Source organism: Mustelus asterias, chromosome 5 (genome assembly GCF_964213995.1).
Source record: "Mustelus asterias chromosome 5, sMusAst1.hap1.1, whole genome shotgun sequence".
Taxonomy (NCBI): Eukaryota; Metazoa; Chordata; class Chondrichthyes; order Carcharhiniformes; family Triakidae; genus Mustelus; species Mustelus asterias.
Window position 1 is genome coordinate 140,578,162 of NC_135805.1, and position 17,271 is coordinate 140,595,432.

The following is a 17,271-nucleotide window of genomic DNA, read 5'->3' on the forward strand; positions in this document are numbered from 1 at the left end:
CCATTCTTTAACTCCAATTATTCCCTCGCCGTCAGTGTCCTCCCTTATTTTATTTGCTATGTCCTCCTGCCCTTATTTGTTTAGGCTGCATATGTTTCTTGTAGATCCCTCCCTCCCTCCTACTGATTTAAAGTCTTTTGCCACCTCCCATGTATCCTTTCTGGCTGGACACCCATCCCATCCTGGTTCAGGAAACCATCCAGTTGTTACAGCTTCTCCTTGACCCAAAACTTGCCAGTGTCCCATGAAAAAGGAACCCCTCTTTCCCACCCTAGGCACCACATGTTAATTCTCCTGATCTGTCTGCTATGTCAATTGGCACGTGCTTCAGGCCGTAATCTAGAAATTATTACCTTTGAGGCCCTGCTTTATAATTTAGACCCTAACTCCTGCTACTCTTTCAGCAGGACATCCTTCTATGTTGTTTGACCCAACATGGATCATGACAACTAGATTTAGCCTCTGCCTTTCCAGGTTCCTCTCCAGCTATCATGAGATATCCCTTAGCCTGGAACTGGGTGGCAACACGGCCATTGGGTTTCTCATTCTTGTCTGCAGAGGACATTATCTAACCCCTTAATTAAAGAGTCTTAGATGATGAAATAGAAAGACAAAAATCCAAATTTGCCAACATTGCAAAGATATGCAGCATTATGGAGTGTTGAAGAAAGTAGAAAAATTCAAGAGTTATCAGTAACTTAAGTGAATGGGTAAAACTGGTAAATGCATTTCAATGGAGGCAAATGTGAGGTCATCCACTTTGGACCTAAAAATGATAGGAAAGGGTTGTTTCTGAATGGTGAAAAGCTAGTAACAGTTGAGATCTAAAAGGATTTGGTGGCTCAGAACACCATTCTGGACATCACATCTTCGGAAAGGAAATATTGATGTTGGAAGGGAGTGCATTATCGCTTTACTAGAATGATACCTGGAGTCCAAGGGTTAAATTACGAAGAGAGAGAGGGGAACAGAGGATAGATAGAGAGAAACTATTTCTGCTGGTTAGGGAATCTAGGACAAGGGGCATATTTTAAAAATCAGAGTCAGACCTTTCCTACACACCTTTTCTAAAGAATGGTGGAAGTTTGGAACCCTTTTCTTATAGACTTTTGTTATCCCAAGGTATTAAGACATATGGGGGAAAAGTGGGTTTATCGAGTTAGGACAGATTATCCATGATCTCACTGAGTGGTGGGATAGGCTAAAGGGGCTAAATGGCTCATGCCTGTTCCTGTGAGATGAATTTCAGGACCCACATCTTGAGAACATTGAGCTGTATTTATAAAATGCACTCAAATATAACGGAAAATGAGGAATGCTAATGTTCATTATTTAACTCTTTAAACATAAATGGATGAATGGTTTTCTTCACTGTTAAGATATATAGCACATATTTACATGTTTAGTTTAAAATTTAACCTGTTGTAATAGAAGGTCAGCCAAATACACATGAAGCAGTTATCTCTGTGGTAACAAATTCCTCTCTATTTGTGGACTGAAATAATTGGAGCCATGTGTTGGAGAGGCATGCTGAATACATTGAAAAGTGTTAAAGAGTCTTCTTTGCAATCTGTTTTCCCTTCGGCTAATTGCTTATTGCACAGATGATTTTCTGGTATATGACGTCTGAATACAAATTAAGGAAATACAGATTTTAAATTGGCATCAGAAATTGTATTGGCCAAAAATAATTTATTAACTTTTGATTCACTTATTTCTTAGATTTAAAGAGTGGGATATGTTTTCTTATACTGTTGATAAGACCTGCATTTAAAGGGGCTCCAAAAATCCCTAGGCTGCAGGCTCAGCAGTTGTACGAACACACAAACTAGGAGCAGGATCAGGCGAGGAGTAGGAGGTTACAGTCAGATCAGCCCTCCTACCTATTCCAGTGACTGTTCACCTCCTTGTTTATCAAGAATAATGTCCTAAAGCACTGATTCTGCCAGACATTGTGGAGTTATTTCGTGGCAGTGGTTAGCACTGTTGCCCCACAGCGCCAAAGACCCGGGATCGATTCCTGGCTTGGGTCACTGTCTGTGCAGAATCTGCACATTCTCCCTGTGTCTGTGTGGGTTTCCTCCGGGTGCTCCCGTTTCCTCCTCAGTCCAAAAAACGTGCTGGTTAGGTGCATTGGCCATGTTAAATTCACCCTCAGTGTACCTGAACTGGTGCCGGAGTGTGACGACCAGGGGATTTTCACAGTAACTTCATTGCAGTGTTAATGTAAGACTTCTTGTGACTAATAAATAAATAAACTTTATTTGAAGTGCATCTTAATTTGCATGGGGCCAGTTGCATCTCAGGCACAAAAACAGAAAATGTTGGAAAATTGAAAATGGAGGTGAGAAAGAAGGATGATAAAATGGATAAATAGGATGAAACCAAATTAAATAAACTAAATGGAATTGGGGTGAAGGTGGAGGAGAGAGTTCATGCTCTGAAGTTGTTGAACTCAAATGTTCAGTCCAGAAGGCTGTAAAGTGCCCAATTGGAAGATGAGGTGCTGTCCCTCCAGTTTGCATTGGGTTTTTTTAGAACATTGCAAAAGGCCAAGGACAGAAGAGCAGGGTGGTGTGTTGAAGTGGCAAGCGACAGGAAGGTCAGGGTCCTGCTTGCGGACAGACCGAAGGTGTTCAGCAAAGTGATCACTCAGTCTACATTTGGTCTCTCCGATGTAGAGTAGACCACATTGGGAGCAGCGAATGCAGTAGACCAGATTGAAGGAGATGCGTGTGAAGCATTGCTTCACCTGAAAGGGGTGTTTTAAAGAACAAAGGATCAGATCCCAAGTGGACTGAGTGGAGTTCAGTGCTATCTGGATAATATCCTAGTCACTAGGAGAGACGAAGAGGAATATCTTCGGAATTTGGGTGCCACACTTCAGAAATTGGAAGACAATGCATTGAGAGTCCGCAAGGACAAGTGTAAATTCTTCCACCCTTCTGTTGAGTATATGGAGACATGTGATTAACGCCACTGTCCTTCACAGATCTTCTTTAAAGGTCAACACTATGAGAGACGGGCCTGTATCTCAGAATATTAGCCAATTGCAAAGATTCCTAGGATTGTTAATTTACTACGGAAGAGTTGTTTCAAATTTGGTAACCATTTTAAAACCATTGAATAACCTACTATGCCAAAACAATAAGTGGAAGCGGTCAGATCAGTGCAGTAATGTTTTCATGCAAGCCAAATAAGTGTTGCTCAAATCTGAAGTCCTTAACGCATTTCAATCCTACCCCAACCCCTACAGTTGGCATGTGATGAATCTCATATAGTATCGGAGTGGTGTTATCCCACTTCATGCTGTCAGGTGAAGAAAGACCCGTTGCTTTTGCATCTTGAATATTGAGCAAAGCTGAAGTAACTACGCACAAATCAAAACGGAAGCCTTAGGATTGTCTTTGGAATAAAGAGATTCCACCAGTTCCTGTATGGGAGAAAGTTCACATGATAATTTTTGGACCACAGTATCGACAATCAAGCCTCCATTGTAATGCAGATGGACTTTCACGATTACCACGAGCAAATAATTAATCAAATTACTTGAGCGGCAGTATCTTCTACTTTGAACAGGTGGACAGTACACCTGTCATTTCAGGACAAAAAGTAGTACACTCAGAGCAATCGATACTCTCCATAGTACCACATCCATTACTTTGAGGTAAGACCTCAGAACCCAAACCTGACTTGAAACCGTTATCCACCAGAGGATTGGAACTGTCTGTACAGTCTGGATGTCTTCTTTGACGCTTTAGAATGATCATTCCATCACCAGTGAAAAGACAATGATTGTGGAATTGTGCACATGAAATAAATAGTATGGAGTTATTTCTGGTGGCCTGAATAGGACGTGGAGATTGAAGAGAAAGCTGGACCATGTTCTTCATGTGTAAAGGTACAAAACACGTCATCGTCGGCACCGCTGCATCTTTGGGAATGTCTGGAGGTGGCTTGGCAAAGGGTGCACATCGACTTTGCAGGAACTTCTGAAGGGCATGTGTTCTTGGGAATGGTCGATGCTCATTTAAAGTAGCCAGAAATTGCCATAATGAAGTCAACTTAATCACAAAGGGCGATTGCAATGTTAGGAGTAGTCTTTAGCCGGTTTTGATTCCCTGAACAGTGGACCTCAATTTGTCTCCCACGAATTCGAAAGTTTTTGAAAAAGAATGGTATTCAATATAATAGGTTTGCATCATACCATCCTTCCATGAATAGACTAGCAGAACAATTTGTCCAAACCATAAAACACACATTGAGAGCAACCAAGGAGCAAAGTTTGTTGATCAAATGCCTTAACTAATTCCTACTGATGGATAGGAATATAACTCATTCAATGACTAAAATCTCTCTCGCATTAATGATGAATAAACAGCTACATTTGGCATTCGACTTGTCAAAACCTCTGAAAACTAACAAAATTGCTCAGCAGAAACAAGTAGGACAGAATGGGAAAGCAAAGCAAGATATTGTGTCTTCCACCAAAGTCCAGGAGTGTTGGCCAGGAATTACTCCACAGAAGAGAACTGGGTTCCTGCCATAATCCTTGCACAGACTGGATCTGTCCCATATACAGAGATGATGTCATCCAAAGGAGACATGTGGACCAGCTTTTGGTGGGAAGAACCAATCCACCAGAAATTGAACCTGCTGAAAATCCAGGTTCAACTGTACAAAGTCCTGACCTGAACCTTCCTGAAACCATGACACTGACAGACATTGTTGAGGAAGACAACACCTTGGCTTTAGACCCAGAACAAAGTCAACCTCTAGTTACAGCATTGACACTGATCAAAACAACCACTGATGACATTTGTACAAAGAAGAAAACGCCAGAGGTTGCAATGAGTCCAAAGAGGAAAATGCCAGAGATTCACCGTAGACCATTCTGAGAGCAATGACCTCCAAACCATCTGACTTATTGATTATTGTTATTTGATTATTGTTCATGTTACACTTTCAAATTATTGGGGGACATTCAATTTAGAGAGAAGGGGGTGGAAATGTATTAATATTGAGTCTTAGTAGCTGCAGTAAGCACCATATATTATAGACACATGTTGTCACCAGAAGTGACATCACTGATAGCTAGCGTGGGGAACTGCCTGAGTGAAGAAGCAGCATGTAACGAACATAACTTGTAAATAAAGTTTTGTTAGTCTTTAACTCTCTGTGCTTCTGTGCCTCGGTACCACCATACACAACAACATTGATCAGTAACTTATTTTAATTTACCAGATAAGAGTTCTGTTTTTCCTTCTGGGTAATGTTTTGTTCGAGCTATAACAATTTATTAAGATAAAGGCAAAATCTATTAAATCATTTGCCAATTACTGGTAAACTGGGTTGATTGCAATTAAGTTGCTAGTAACAAAATTAAGTGATTTTAAAATTAAAATAACACATTTCTATCATGTATTTATAGTGTTTGTACTGATTACCTTGATATTGTTTGCCCTGATACGGATCCCTATTGATGATCTGTTTGGAGATTCTGTAATCATTCATGACGGAGGAATAGTGTGCCTATCTAAGTTGAATTTTTTGGAGTATAGTCTCCATGATGTTGAGTTTAGAATAATGGAGGAGCGTGCTGTTTGTGGTTTTGTCCTGTTATCAAATGCTCATATTGGACCTTGGATGCTGGAAGCATTCCAGAATTTGAATGTGGAGCCTATAGCAGACCTCAGGTTCTTTGTCATGCAGCAGAATGGTAAGGACAATGGCCTGGTCAAATTTGAATTTAATCTTCAGTTTAATGTAACACTGCTTCCAGACACAAACATGGAATCAGCTGTAGGCTGAACTTCCTTTCTGGATGCATGCATGGATATCTTAATTAATAGTGGTTTCCCAAGAGAGAACACTAACAACGTATGATGATTTCTTGAGATTGGTACCATCTAGAGTTATGTCTGAAGATGTGCGGGCTAGGTTGATTGGCCATTCTAAATTGCCCCTTAGTGTCCTGGGATGCATAGGTTGGAGGGATTAGTGGGTAAATATGTAGGGATATGGGGATAGGGCCTGGATGGGATTGTGGTTGGTGCAGACTTCTGCGCTGTAGGATTGTATGATTCGATGCTGCTTCATTGTGTGTGCCTGGTGCTTGCTGATTCATAACATTGGTTTTGGAGACACACTTTTATAATGTGACTGCTAGGGATGCCCACTTCAAACTTGGCTGTGACACCATCAGAAACCCAACCGGTGAATTCTATTTGATAAAATTTGTGATTAAACAAATCATCAGATGTGCTCCAGATGCCAAGGCACATCTGGAGGCTCTCTTCATTGCAAGCCCCTTATGATGCCCAGAATGGTGATGGTATGCTGCACTGCACAATATTGGGCAGTAGCAAACTTTGGACCTGGAAAAGGTACAAGATGCAGAGTGCACATTGTCTGCAGACAACTCAAGAGGAAGGTTATAAGGGCAATGCAACACTAGTTGTGTACATTGTTAGGAATATCCTTACTCCTGCAAGGTTCACTTAGGTTGTACTAGTGGATAGGTGTCAGGACCACATCCAGCAACCTGTCTTTCTGCTCTTTTCTTCACCCACCCACCCCACACAGTCTTCAAGCGATCAGTCACCCCTTGCACACTCCCCCTTTGATCCCTGTCAACTAATGTCTTCCCATTCATCATCAAGTTAAAAAAAAACAACTGGCCATCCAGCAACTAAGAATCTGTAAGCTGAGAAAGTGGTACAAAAGAATAAAATGAATGGAATTCTACTGAAGAATAAAAACCATTTTTTCATATGCCCAGGAGAAAGTTTTGTGCAACTAAAAAGCTTTCCTTTTCCTGCCATTGCTACATGGTGCAAACTTGTGACTTCAACAGAGGTAGAGGCAGGCTGTTGAAGTGCGCTTTTTGTGTTCCACAGAGCTGACTACCCTATGACATCTCAGGGTAACATCATTATAATGTTATGCATCATCAGGCCACTCGTGTTTGAGCCAGACTTCTCCATTCGCTCTACAGGCACCATAAATGGGCTCACGCATTGCACATTTTCTGGTGCTCTTTGATGATTATCCTTTTCATCAATACTCCTTAGGGTACAGCATCTGTGCATATCTGAGCAGACCTTGGTGAGGGCTGTACATTTTGATGCAGACTTTCTACATTTGCCCTTCCCACTACCATCTGGTCTTGCTCACGTGTGAAGTGAGAGTTACTAGGTGAAAATTCAACTACCGTATGTAACTGGTCCCAGCAAGATGCAAGTATCTCAAGTGGTACATAAGTAAGCTTGACTTCTTTAGCTGTGCACCCTTAGATCCATTCATTGATCATAATCGACGGAGGGAGCTGATGTGCCATGGGAACTGGTTGGAAAAGGACCCTAGTTTTCCGGATGTTTCCTCATACTTTGGCGAAGGAATCAACAGTGACTTTGCGCTCAGTTTCTGGGTGAGCGTGCACACAAGTGTTATCTGCATACTGGGGCTCAATGACTGATGTTGGATTGCTTTTACTTTTGGATTGCAGACAGGATGGGTTGAATGAAGAAATCCTGGAAAATATTAACTATTTTCAATATCTTGGGAGCCTCCTCTTGATGAAAGCAGAAAGAGACAATGAAATTCATCAGCCTTGAGTGACTGAGGAAAATAATATTTGAGGACTGAGATCTCAAACTAGAGATCAGGCAGCAGAGATCCACGTCATTATATATGCATCAGAGACCTGACAACCTACAGGAGACTCCTCAAAGCCTAAGAAGAAGACCCTCAGAACAAATTGGCTCCTTTAAGGATTCATATTCCGCAAAATATGTGTACATTTGCTGCATGCATGAAGGCCCTGGCAGAGAAAAAATGTTACTGGCAAAATAAGAATATTGCAACTTGCCATTATGAAGTTGATTATATTTTCCTCACTGAAATCAAGTCAACGTGACTGAGTTGTACGACATAAGAGTAACTAATAAATTATGTACCATGTCAGCCAGGGTTGCTGAAAAGTTCTTGATTTACATTGCACCCTCCTCTGCGGTTCTTAATTGTGATAACTGTGGAGAATCTCTCTCTCTCTCTTAAACTCTGCACACCCTTGTGCGACAGAGAAAAGAACAGACTTACGACTGATCGTAATGGCATATGTTCATCCAATAGATTGGAATGCAATTGATGGAGAAGCATAAAATAGTATAAGGACTAGGGTGAGTGAGGGTGAAACAGTATCGCACAATGTAGATGAATATGATAATGTACGCACTTTTCCTGACCTGGTGAGGTAATTGAAGTGCTGCTTGCAGTGAATGCAAAACATGGTACAATGCTCATCCAGATAACTTTGAGTCACCTCCAGCCTTGCCGTCCTTGTGGCAGCTCCTTCCTTTGGTGGGGGAACAGTATCTCTCTCTGGATGTTCCAAACAGAACACTAAATACTAAATTGAGGTTGAACTCTTGATTCTGTACCCATCATGAAACTTCAGTCTCTCTCCCAACTTCTCCGAAGGCCATCTTTGATTTGGCCCCTTTAATTACTGAAGTTGAGATTGTCGTGTGCATTCACATCAATTGATGCCATACTCGGAAGTAAAATGAGGAGGAGCTGGTTACATAAAAATGCTATAAACCAATTTATTGAACTTTTGGCTTTCCATATCATCTTGGAATCCTTCCCACTGGGCTGCTTCCAAAATTCCTCTGAATTAAAACCATTAGGCTTCAGTTCCTGAATGATTTTGCCCTGCTTAATCTTTCCTATTCTTTGTTCAATATGCTTTGCCTTATACTAGTTGATCTCTGTCAGTCTTTTTCAGCTCGCCTAACTTTCTCAGGTTTAAAAAAAGTAGGTAGCATTAATATGGAATTCAAGTTTAAAAAACTATTGGACCATAACTTCCAGGCTCCCTGGTGTCGGATTTGGGGGCTACCTCAAAGATATGCTGGGGAAGCTCTCTTGGAATGGGCTAACTGGTTTAATCTGGTTATTGTAGTCTCAGTTCAGTTTTCTATAAATTCAGTTCAATAATGCAGTAAAGCAAACAGCAGTAAGAAAGCTGAGTGCAAGCTTGGAGTTTAAATGGGAGAATTTGAAGTGCTAATCTTGTTCTTAAATCTTGCTCAAAAAGTCTAATCTAGCCTGTAATTAGCAGTAACTGGTAAGTACTGTGTAAGCAGGCTAAGGTTTGTCTTTCTGTCAGTTTTGACAGGGTAAACTCATTCTCAGGTGTGGGTGCTCAGTAGTTAATTAGCTAACTCGTTAAATTTGGTTACTGTACTTCGAGTTCAGGTTCTATAAATTCAGTTAACATAGCACAGTAAAACAAACAGAATCCAGTAAGAAAGCTGAGTGTAAACTTGGTAAGTGGGGTGTTTGATGAAGTGGGGGAAGCAGTTGTTTGTTTCCCTTTTGCTTTTTCTAGCTTCTCACTCTTTAGGACAGGTTCTTACTCTACTACAGGGAGAGGAGTCTAGCTGTTTGGTGACAATCTGGTAGCTGGGTAAGTTCCACTCTATCCCTAAGGCTTAAAACAGTAAAGAACATGGTGGTGAAGTTAACAAAGTATATAAAAAACACTGTAGATAAGTAAATAATTTAAGTAATTGTTTAAAACACATTTAAAATGGCAGGGCAGTTATTGTGCAAGTGTTTGCAGCTTGAGGAATTTTGGCTCAGAGTCATTGAGTTGGAAGCTGAGCTGCTGACATTTTGACACAGCAGGTAGGGGGAAAGTTAACTGGATGCTTTTTACCAGGAGGCAGTTACACCCCTTAGGATAGGGTCTTCTGATTTGGTCAGTGGTTCAGAGTGTGACTGTGAGTGAGGCATGTAAAGGAATCCAGAGGGTGATCGTATCAACCTCTGCAATTGTCTAACAGGTTTGAGGTTATCTCAGCTATTTGAGATGAGAGTCGGGGCTGCAGGATGGATGAGCTGATGAATCATGGCACCATGATACAGGAAGCCATTCAAGTGGGAGGAGCACATGAGAATGTAGTAGTAGTGGTGAACATTATCGTGAGGACGATTGACACTGTTTTCTGCAGCAAGGAGCGAGGGTCTAAGCAACTGTGTTGCCTGCCCAACATCAGGGTATTGGGCAGGCAACACAGCTGCCTCAAACCCCCCGCAACTGAGTGCGTCATACTCATCCAATCTCAGGCTTGGACCTCCCTGCACATTAGGCCCACAGGCTGGAGGTTGGCGAAGCCTGACTTAACTGATCTGATAGTAGCTTACAAAGATTCCTATGATGGAGGTCACATGACTACAACAAGTAAGATAGGACGTTTAATACTGTTGCATTTGAAAACCCAAACACCCACAGTGTGAGCTTCTATCATAGGCCATTCTATAAGAGAAATGACTAACCCAAACGAGGTAAATATGTAGCCCATGCCACTCTTGTAGAACTAACTTGTGGCCAGACAAAGAGGTTGTCTGCCTGTCCCATTCATTGAATCCTTAGTCTAGACAGATGAAAATGTTACTTCAGTGTCTGCCAAATATAAGGAGACTGAAAACGTAATGCTTTAAAATAAGAACTGCTGTAGTACACAATCTATGTTTATGTTACCGATTCTATCTGGTTTCAAATTTTGGACTATGCTCAATGCAACAATTTGTAGATTTAAAAGAAGCGCTTGAAATATTGTGATAAGTTGTTGTGTTGTCATCCAGCAAAATTTATTGGCAGCACTTGCAAGATTAAAATCACATTTTTTTGGTAAAGGTTTCAATGAATGTAGATCAAAGGATGGTAGATGGAGTTGATGGGGGTGGGGTGGGGGGAGTTGTGGAGGTTGCTGGAGCTGAATGGCCTCCTATTCCAATGTTCCTATATCCATTCAACCGAGAGTTGAAATAGTGTGAAAAACTATTGGGGGAATTTTCCCGTCCTGCCCGCCATGGGAATCGTAGCGGGCGGGCAGGTGGCGGGCCATGCAAAGGTCTGTTGACCTGGGGTGGGATTTTCCCGTTTTGGGGCAAGCATGACCAGAAAATCCCACCCTATGGATTTATTCTAAATTTGAAGTACATCTTAAGTATAATGGCCTGATTTCTAATGAAAAACTGTTTAAGCACAGCCATTGAAAAATAAATAATTTGCTTGTCTAACTTAGCATCATGATTTGATAAATCATACATATGTTTTGGGCTGTTAATGCACCTAATTCGCTTGAAAAAGCTAAACATAATAACAATGATTACGTATAGAACAGCCCATTCCCAAATCTTAACTGATGTTATTTCCAGTCCTTCATGCTATCAATCTTTTGAATTACTTATGTAAGGGGACTATCCATGGAATCAAATAGTAGTTGTTTAAACAAAATGTTATAGAATCATGGAATCATACAATGCAGAAGAGGCCCTTTGGCTCATCGAGTCTGCACCAATAACAGATGTTATGGAACATCAGAAATCATTTTGTTCAGATTACTTGGAGACATGTACAAGATAAAAATGCAACACTCCTTTGAATGTAATACGATTGACAACACTATGGTTTTTGTGTTTTTGTAGGTTGCCTATAGGGATTCTGCAGTGGACATCGGAGAACAGTGTGAAATGATTAGTGACAGGCTGCTATGTTTGGAAGGTCAGCTGCAAATGGCAATAAACAATCATGACGACAATCTTTCTCATATCCTTTAACTTTTGAATCGTAGAATTTGATGTTGGTTTTGTTGCATGTATTTATCAGACTTTGAGGGAAAAATATGTGTAAGATTACAAAAGCTTTTACTGTGATAATCAGACCTAAAATGATCCTTCATAGGTTCATGGCAATTTGTTCAGATATAATTTATTCTATTGCGGTCTACTTTTTAGTTGATTGAAAGTTAGTAAAAGTCAGGAAGAAGCTTTGTTATTTGGCACACTTGTTTGAAGTGATTGAAACATTGAAAATAATTTGATTGAAATACTGCAGTAGTTTCGAGAGCAATTAAAATATTTTAAGCTACTTCTGTTTGATTAAAACATTAATGTAATTCATTTCTAGGTAACTTTCACTAGCACGTTGATTTTCCACATCCTGCTTCTGACACTGCACCCCTTATTACATTGTTTTCCCTTTTGACCAAGTAAGCAGCCCTCACACTGGGCAGCACCACATGACTGACAGTTCAGGATCTGAGGTCTTCAAGTACGAGGATTTCATGGACTCTGTCTCAAAAATTGTGATTATCAATTCAGTTTTGTCAATTACTACCCTTGTATAGTTAGCCTTTTCATCATAGTCTCTCGTCCTCGTATGTTCACATTGCTAGGCAAAGAAGCCAGCACATCCCACCCATTCATGGTCACATCTAGATTCATCCTTGGTCAGCATTTCCTTATCTACATGTTGCCTGATGACATCATCTGCAAGCATCGATTAGCTTCCATACAAATTCTTCATAATGCCCAGCCATTTTTTTCCACCACTTCCCTTGTCCCCATTGTCCCAAATTAAGTTTTGGGGGAACAGTAGCAAGATCTAGCCATGACTTGCAGCTTCCTTGCCACTGGCTGTAACTAGTGGAGTGCTGCAGGGGTTGGTGCTCAGACCTAAATCCATATTAATGACTTGGCAAAAGAGACAGAAGTAATGTATCCAAGTTTGTTAAACAAAGCGAAATGGGAATGTAAGCAGTGAGGAGAACATAAAGAGGCTGAAAAGACATATAAACCAGTAACTTGAGTGGATAATAAAATGGCAGATGGAGTATAATTTGGGGAAATATGAGATTATTCAGTTTCGTAGTAAGAATTGAAAAAAGAATATTTTTCGAAAGACGTGAAACTATTAAATGTTGATGTTCAGAGAAACTTTAGTGAACACAGATAGTTAGCATGCAGATACAGCAAGCAATTAGGAAAGCAAATTACAAGTTGGCCTTTATTGCAACGGGACTGGAGTACAAGAACAAGGAAGTCTTCCTGGAGTTGTACAAGACTTTGATGGGACTGTTCCAAAGACTGCTTACTCTAACTTCTATAACATCATTTGCCTTTAGCCCTAGAATAGAATACCTACAGTGCAGGAGGAGGCCATTCGGTTCATTGAGTCTGCACCGACACAATCCCACCGAGGCCCTAACCCCATAACCCCACATATTTATCCCACTGATCCCTCTAACCTATGCATCCCGGGACACCAAGGGACAATTTAGCCTAGCAATGCACCTAACCCGCACATTTTTAGGCTGTGGGAGGAGACCCAGAGGAAACGCATGCAGAGACGGGAGAATGTGCAAACTCTACACAGACAGTAACCCAAGCCGGGAATTGAACCCAAGTCCCTGGAGCTGTGAGGTAGCAGTGCTAATCACTATGTCACCTTGTCTGAGCTCTCATATAACTGAAATGTTCATTTATGCCTTTGCCATCTCCAGACTCAATTGTTCCAACACTCTTCCTCCACCCTCTGTAAATCACAGTAAGTTAACATGAAAGTACAGCAATCAATTAGGAAGACAAATGGTGTGTTAGCTTTTGTTACATAAGCAGTATAAGAGTAAATAAGTCTTACGACAGTGGTGAAACCACACTTGAAGAACGTGTGCAATTTTAGTTTTGTTACTCAAGGACAGATATGTTAGCTCTAGAAGGAGTGCAATTAGATAATGAGAAAATCTGGCCTACATTGCTAGTAGTTTAGAAGAATGAGAGGTGACCTGCTTGAAACATAAAAATTGTCAGTCAAAAAGTTGTGACTCTTTGGAAATCAATAGTGCAGAGGACTGTGAAATTTCAGTTTTTCTGAGCATATTCAAGACTGGAATCAACAATATTTCTTTCTTTCTAGTTTTAATGCTGTTAACTTGAAATTATCCAAAACTCTACCAAGTATACCCTATAAGAGTTTTAACAACACCAGGTTAAAGTCCAACAGGTTTATTTGGTAGCAAATGCCATTAGCTTTCGGAGCGCTGCTCCTTCGTCAGATAGAGTGGATATCTGCTCTCAATCAGGGCATACAGAGGTGTCTTGCTATCAGATTAACCTGTTGGACTTTAACCTGGTGTTGTTAAAACTCTTAGTGTGTTTACCCCAGTCCAACGCCGGCATCTCCACATCAAGTATACCCTATCCCATTCGGGCAAGTTCTGCTTATGCAATGATTCCAGTGTTCACCAACCTGGCTCTTGGCCCTTGAACATTTCTTACTTAGAATTCACATCTTCATGACCAGACTCTTAAGTCTACGCCACCTGCCCCCTGACTTAGAAAAATCTTTCAATTTCCCTGTTTCTAGTTTCCCCTCACCTTACCATTGCAGGCTTTGCTTTCAGCCACTCGAGCTCTGGAATTTACTCCCTAATCCTTACAACTTCACTTTCTTTCCTTCTTGAAACCTACGTACCTTTTTGAGCAAGCTTTTGGTCACCACTCTTAATATCGACTTCATTGGCTATGTACCTGTTTTTTCCTTGTGTTTTGGTGACGCATCTTGGACATTCTTCTTATGTTGAATTCTTAATCTTTAAATCACATTATGGGACAGTATTATTTACCTAATCACATATATTACTCCTTTAGGGTACCAACCCTGGCAAGTCGTTGTCCCTTTACACTTGTTGTACTGCTGTCAATTACACATTTATTAAATAACAGAGGTGTTTAAAAGATGTTGCTGACATAAAATGAATTTGACTCATTGGTTAGCTACTCTATGCAGTTAATCAAATTGGTAAAGTAGAATGAACCAGTATTAAAATTAAAGGTATTTTACTTGTGTTTAGGGTGGTAATTATTTACTTACAAAATAGTTAGAATTAATTTGAAAATACATTTATTTTCACTGTGTCCAGCTGGTACTTTTGTAGTAATTTTAGTTCAATTAATGACTGTTAATCATCTCCATGTTTTATCCTTAATAACTGCCCACAGTATCTACAGAGAGAAATCCAGATGGTGAAAGAAACACTGCAGGCAATGTTGAAACAGCTTTTGCCTTTAGAAAAGGGAGAGTTAGGAGATTTTGCAATCAACAGCTGGTGACTGAAAAAGCAATTACTTCAGGCAAATACATCTGATGTTGGCTTATAACATTCCACAAGAAGACACTTCTATTAACTCTAATGTCTTAGAAAACCCTGAATTTAAAATTAAGAATCACAGTTACAAAAATATGAAATTATTATGAAGCACTTAATTTAGTTTTCAAAAATTCAAGGGCCAAGGTTTGAACGTTATATTTTAACATTTGCTGCTTACATCAATAGCTGTTTCTAATATCAGTTTTAACCAAGTAAGATCTTTTTAATTGGCATTGTCTAATACCAGAAACCAAGTTTAGAAAAATCAAGTCTAATGTACAGCTTTTGATGTTTTATATAACAAACAGTTGGAGCCGTTTCAAACATTTCTGCTGTACTGAAGGGTAATCTGCAATATTTTATTTCTGAATGCCTATTTTCATCAAAATGATAAAGAATAATTAAGCATTTTCTGAACACTGAGGAAATTTGTTTATATTGAACTGAATCAACTTTCGTATTCAAACCCAATGTAAAATTGTGTTGCGTTACATTCAAGACTCGATACAGACCAAGCATAAACAAAACAGCTTTGATTTTTTTTGCAGGATCACAAGAGCTAGCTCCCTAGTTTGCAACAGAAGGTAGGAGTGGTTCAGTTGCTGCCGTAAATGATTCTTCATGATAGATTCATAATATATCTATTAATATAGCTCTAGGATTAATGCCCCTTTCTCCTTTCTACAGTACTTGTATGGCACAGGTCGTTGAATACATTCAAAATTGAGTCATTGGGACCATTTTATAATGTGTATATGTGGCAGGCACCAGTTGGGTTTTTAACAACAGCCTGAATAAAATTTCTGATGGTTCAAGATAAGCTAATTTCATGAATACTAATAGTTCAGTTTTGATGTACACTTATTGCCAATAAGTACTCCTTATGCAGCAGGGGTACTTCCACCTGCTGCATAAAACATTGACTCCATTCCCATTATTTTATAACAATGATTCACTTTTAACCTGGAAATATGTATTATACATATACCATTGCTGATGAAACAAATATGAGTACCAAGTTCACTTTGCATCAATTCGCATTTACACATGACTCTTGATAATGCTACTAAAAGGAACACAAGGTATTTGGAAATTATGCAGAAGTGACAAGGCATAGAAAAGATTTAGAAAAAAATCACATTTCATTGCAGGTACCACATTAAGGAAAGTTAGAGCCATGTAGAGGAGGAAGAGAGTTAAGTATAGAATGACACTTCTAACCTGGATTTAAGGAAATTTCACTATTTTTGATAGAAGCAAAAGCTAAGAGTAGCACTACCTCAAGTAGTCCAGGCAGTGCCCAGAATTCTGGCTGTTGTCAAAGCTTCATATTTTCCACATCAACTTTGGATATTTTTGAATGATATCATCCCAAATTCATTGTTAAAACAAAAGTTAACAGAACAAGCTGCTGTTCTTGGGTCTACCAGCTGCTAAATACTTTGCACCCTTTTAGTCAGTAAAATCAAATACTGTATATTGTATTCTTTTGATAGTTTGTAATTAACTATTCATAAGAACTACATGATGCCATAACTGCTAATAAATGCAAATGCAAAAGGTATTACCACTATCTGTCACAAGCATTTATAATCTATTGAGAATGTGTTTTCTAAACCATATTGATAGGTAGGCAGCTCAGGAATAAATGCATAATTTAATACTTTTTTATACTTTGTACTGACAGTCTTTTAATGTTTTGGCTAAGTGGTTAAATTTGTATTTTATAATGCATATTTACAGCTCTTACTATGCAACTAATTAAATAACAAGGAATTTCTGGACTACAGAAAGTTGTTCTCAAAATGTATGTGTTTTATATAACATTAAGAGCATTTAATAAACTAAGAACTATAAGAGGAGTTGCTGAGTAATTTATTATTAAATATGAATCTTCAATATTTACTTTATGCCCTGGTTGATTAGAAATCTTGTGTTGCTTAATTTGTCATTAAAACTTTGAATTCAATTTTTGTCCTCTGAATTTGGCTGCTTTGCTTTGTGCAGAAGAATCTGATTGTTGTGGGATGGAGCTAGGCACCAGAGAGTAGGGATTTTTTTTTTGAAAAGGGAAAATTAAAAAATAATAAACGGAAGAAGACTCTTTTTTTATAACTTTAAACTCAAACCTAGATGCCACCCAAGATACTTTCTGAATACCGTCTGTTAGAAAACTGTTAATCATTTTACTCACTCTTTGGGAAGCACTGAGGATCAGAGGGACCTTGATGTGCATGTACACCGGTCCTTTAAGGTTAAAGTTTATTTA

General features: G+C 39.4%; 1 protein-coding gene across 4 annotated transcripts in view; it reads left to right on the forward strand.

The window, feature by feature from the left end:
• Window positions 1-16,964, forward strand: part of disc1 (DISC1 scaffold protein) — a 94,982-nt gene extending 78,018 nt beyond the window's left edge. For all 4 annotated transcript variants that reach the window (XM_078213410.1, XM_078213411.1, XM_078213413.1 and 1 more), the window contains 2 exons: window positions 11,500-11,613; window positions 14,845-16,964. In XM_078213410.1, coding sequence (XP_078069536.1) covers window positions 11,500-11,613; window positions 14,845-14,964 — 234 coding nt within the window. In that variant the 3' untranslated portion in view covers window positions 14,965-16,964. The remainder of the gene's footprint in view (window positions 1-11,499; window positions 11,614-14,844) is intronic.
• The last annotated feature ends 307 nt before the right edge of the window (window positions 16,965-17,271 follow it).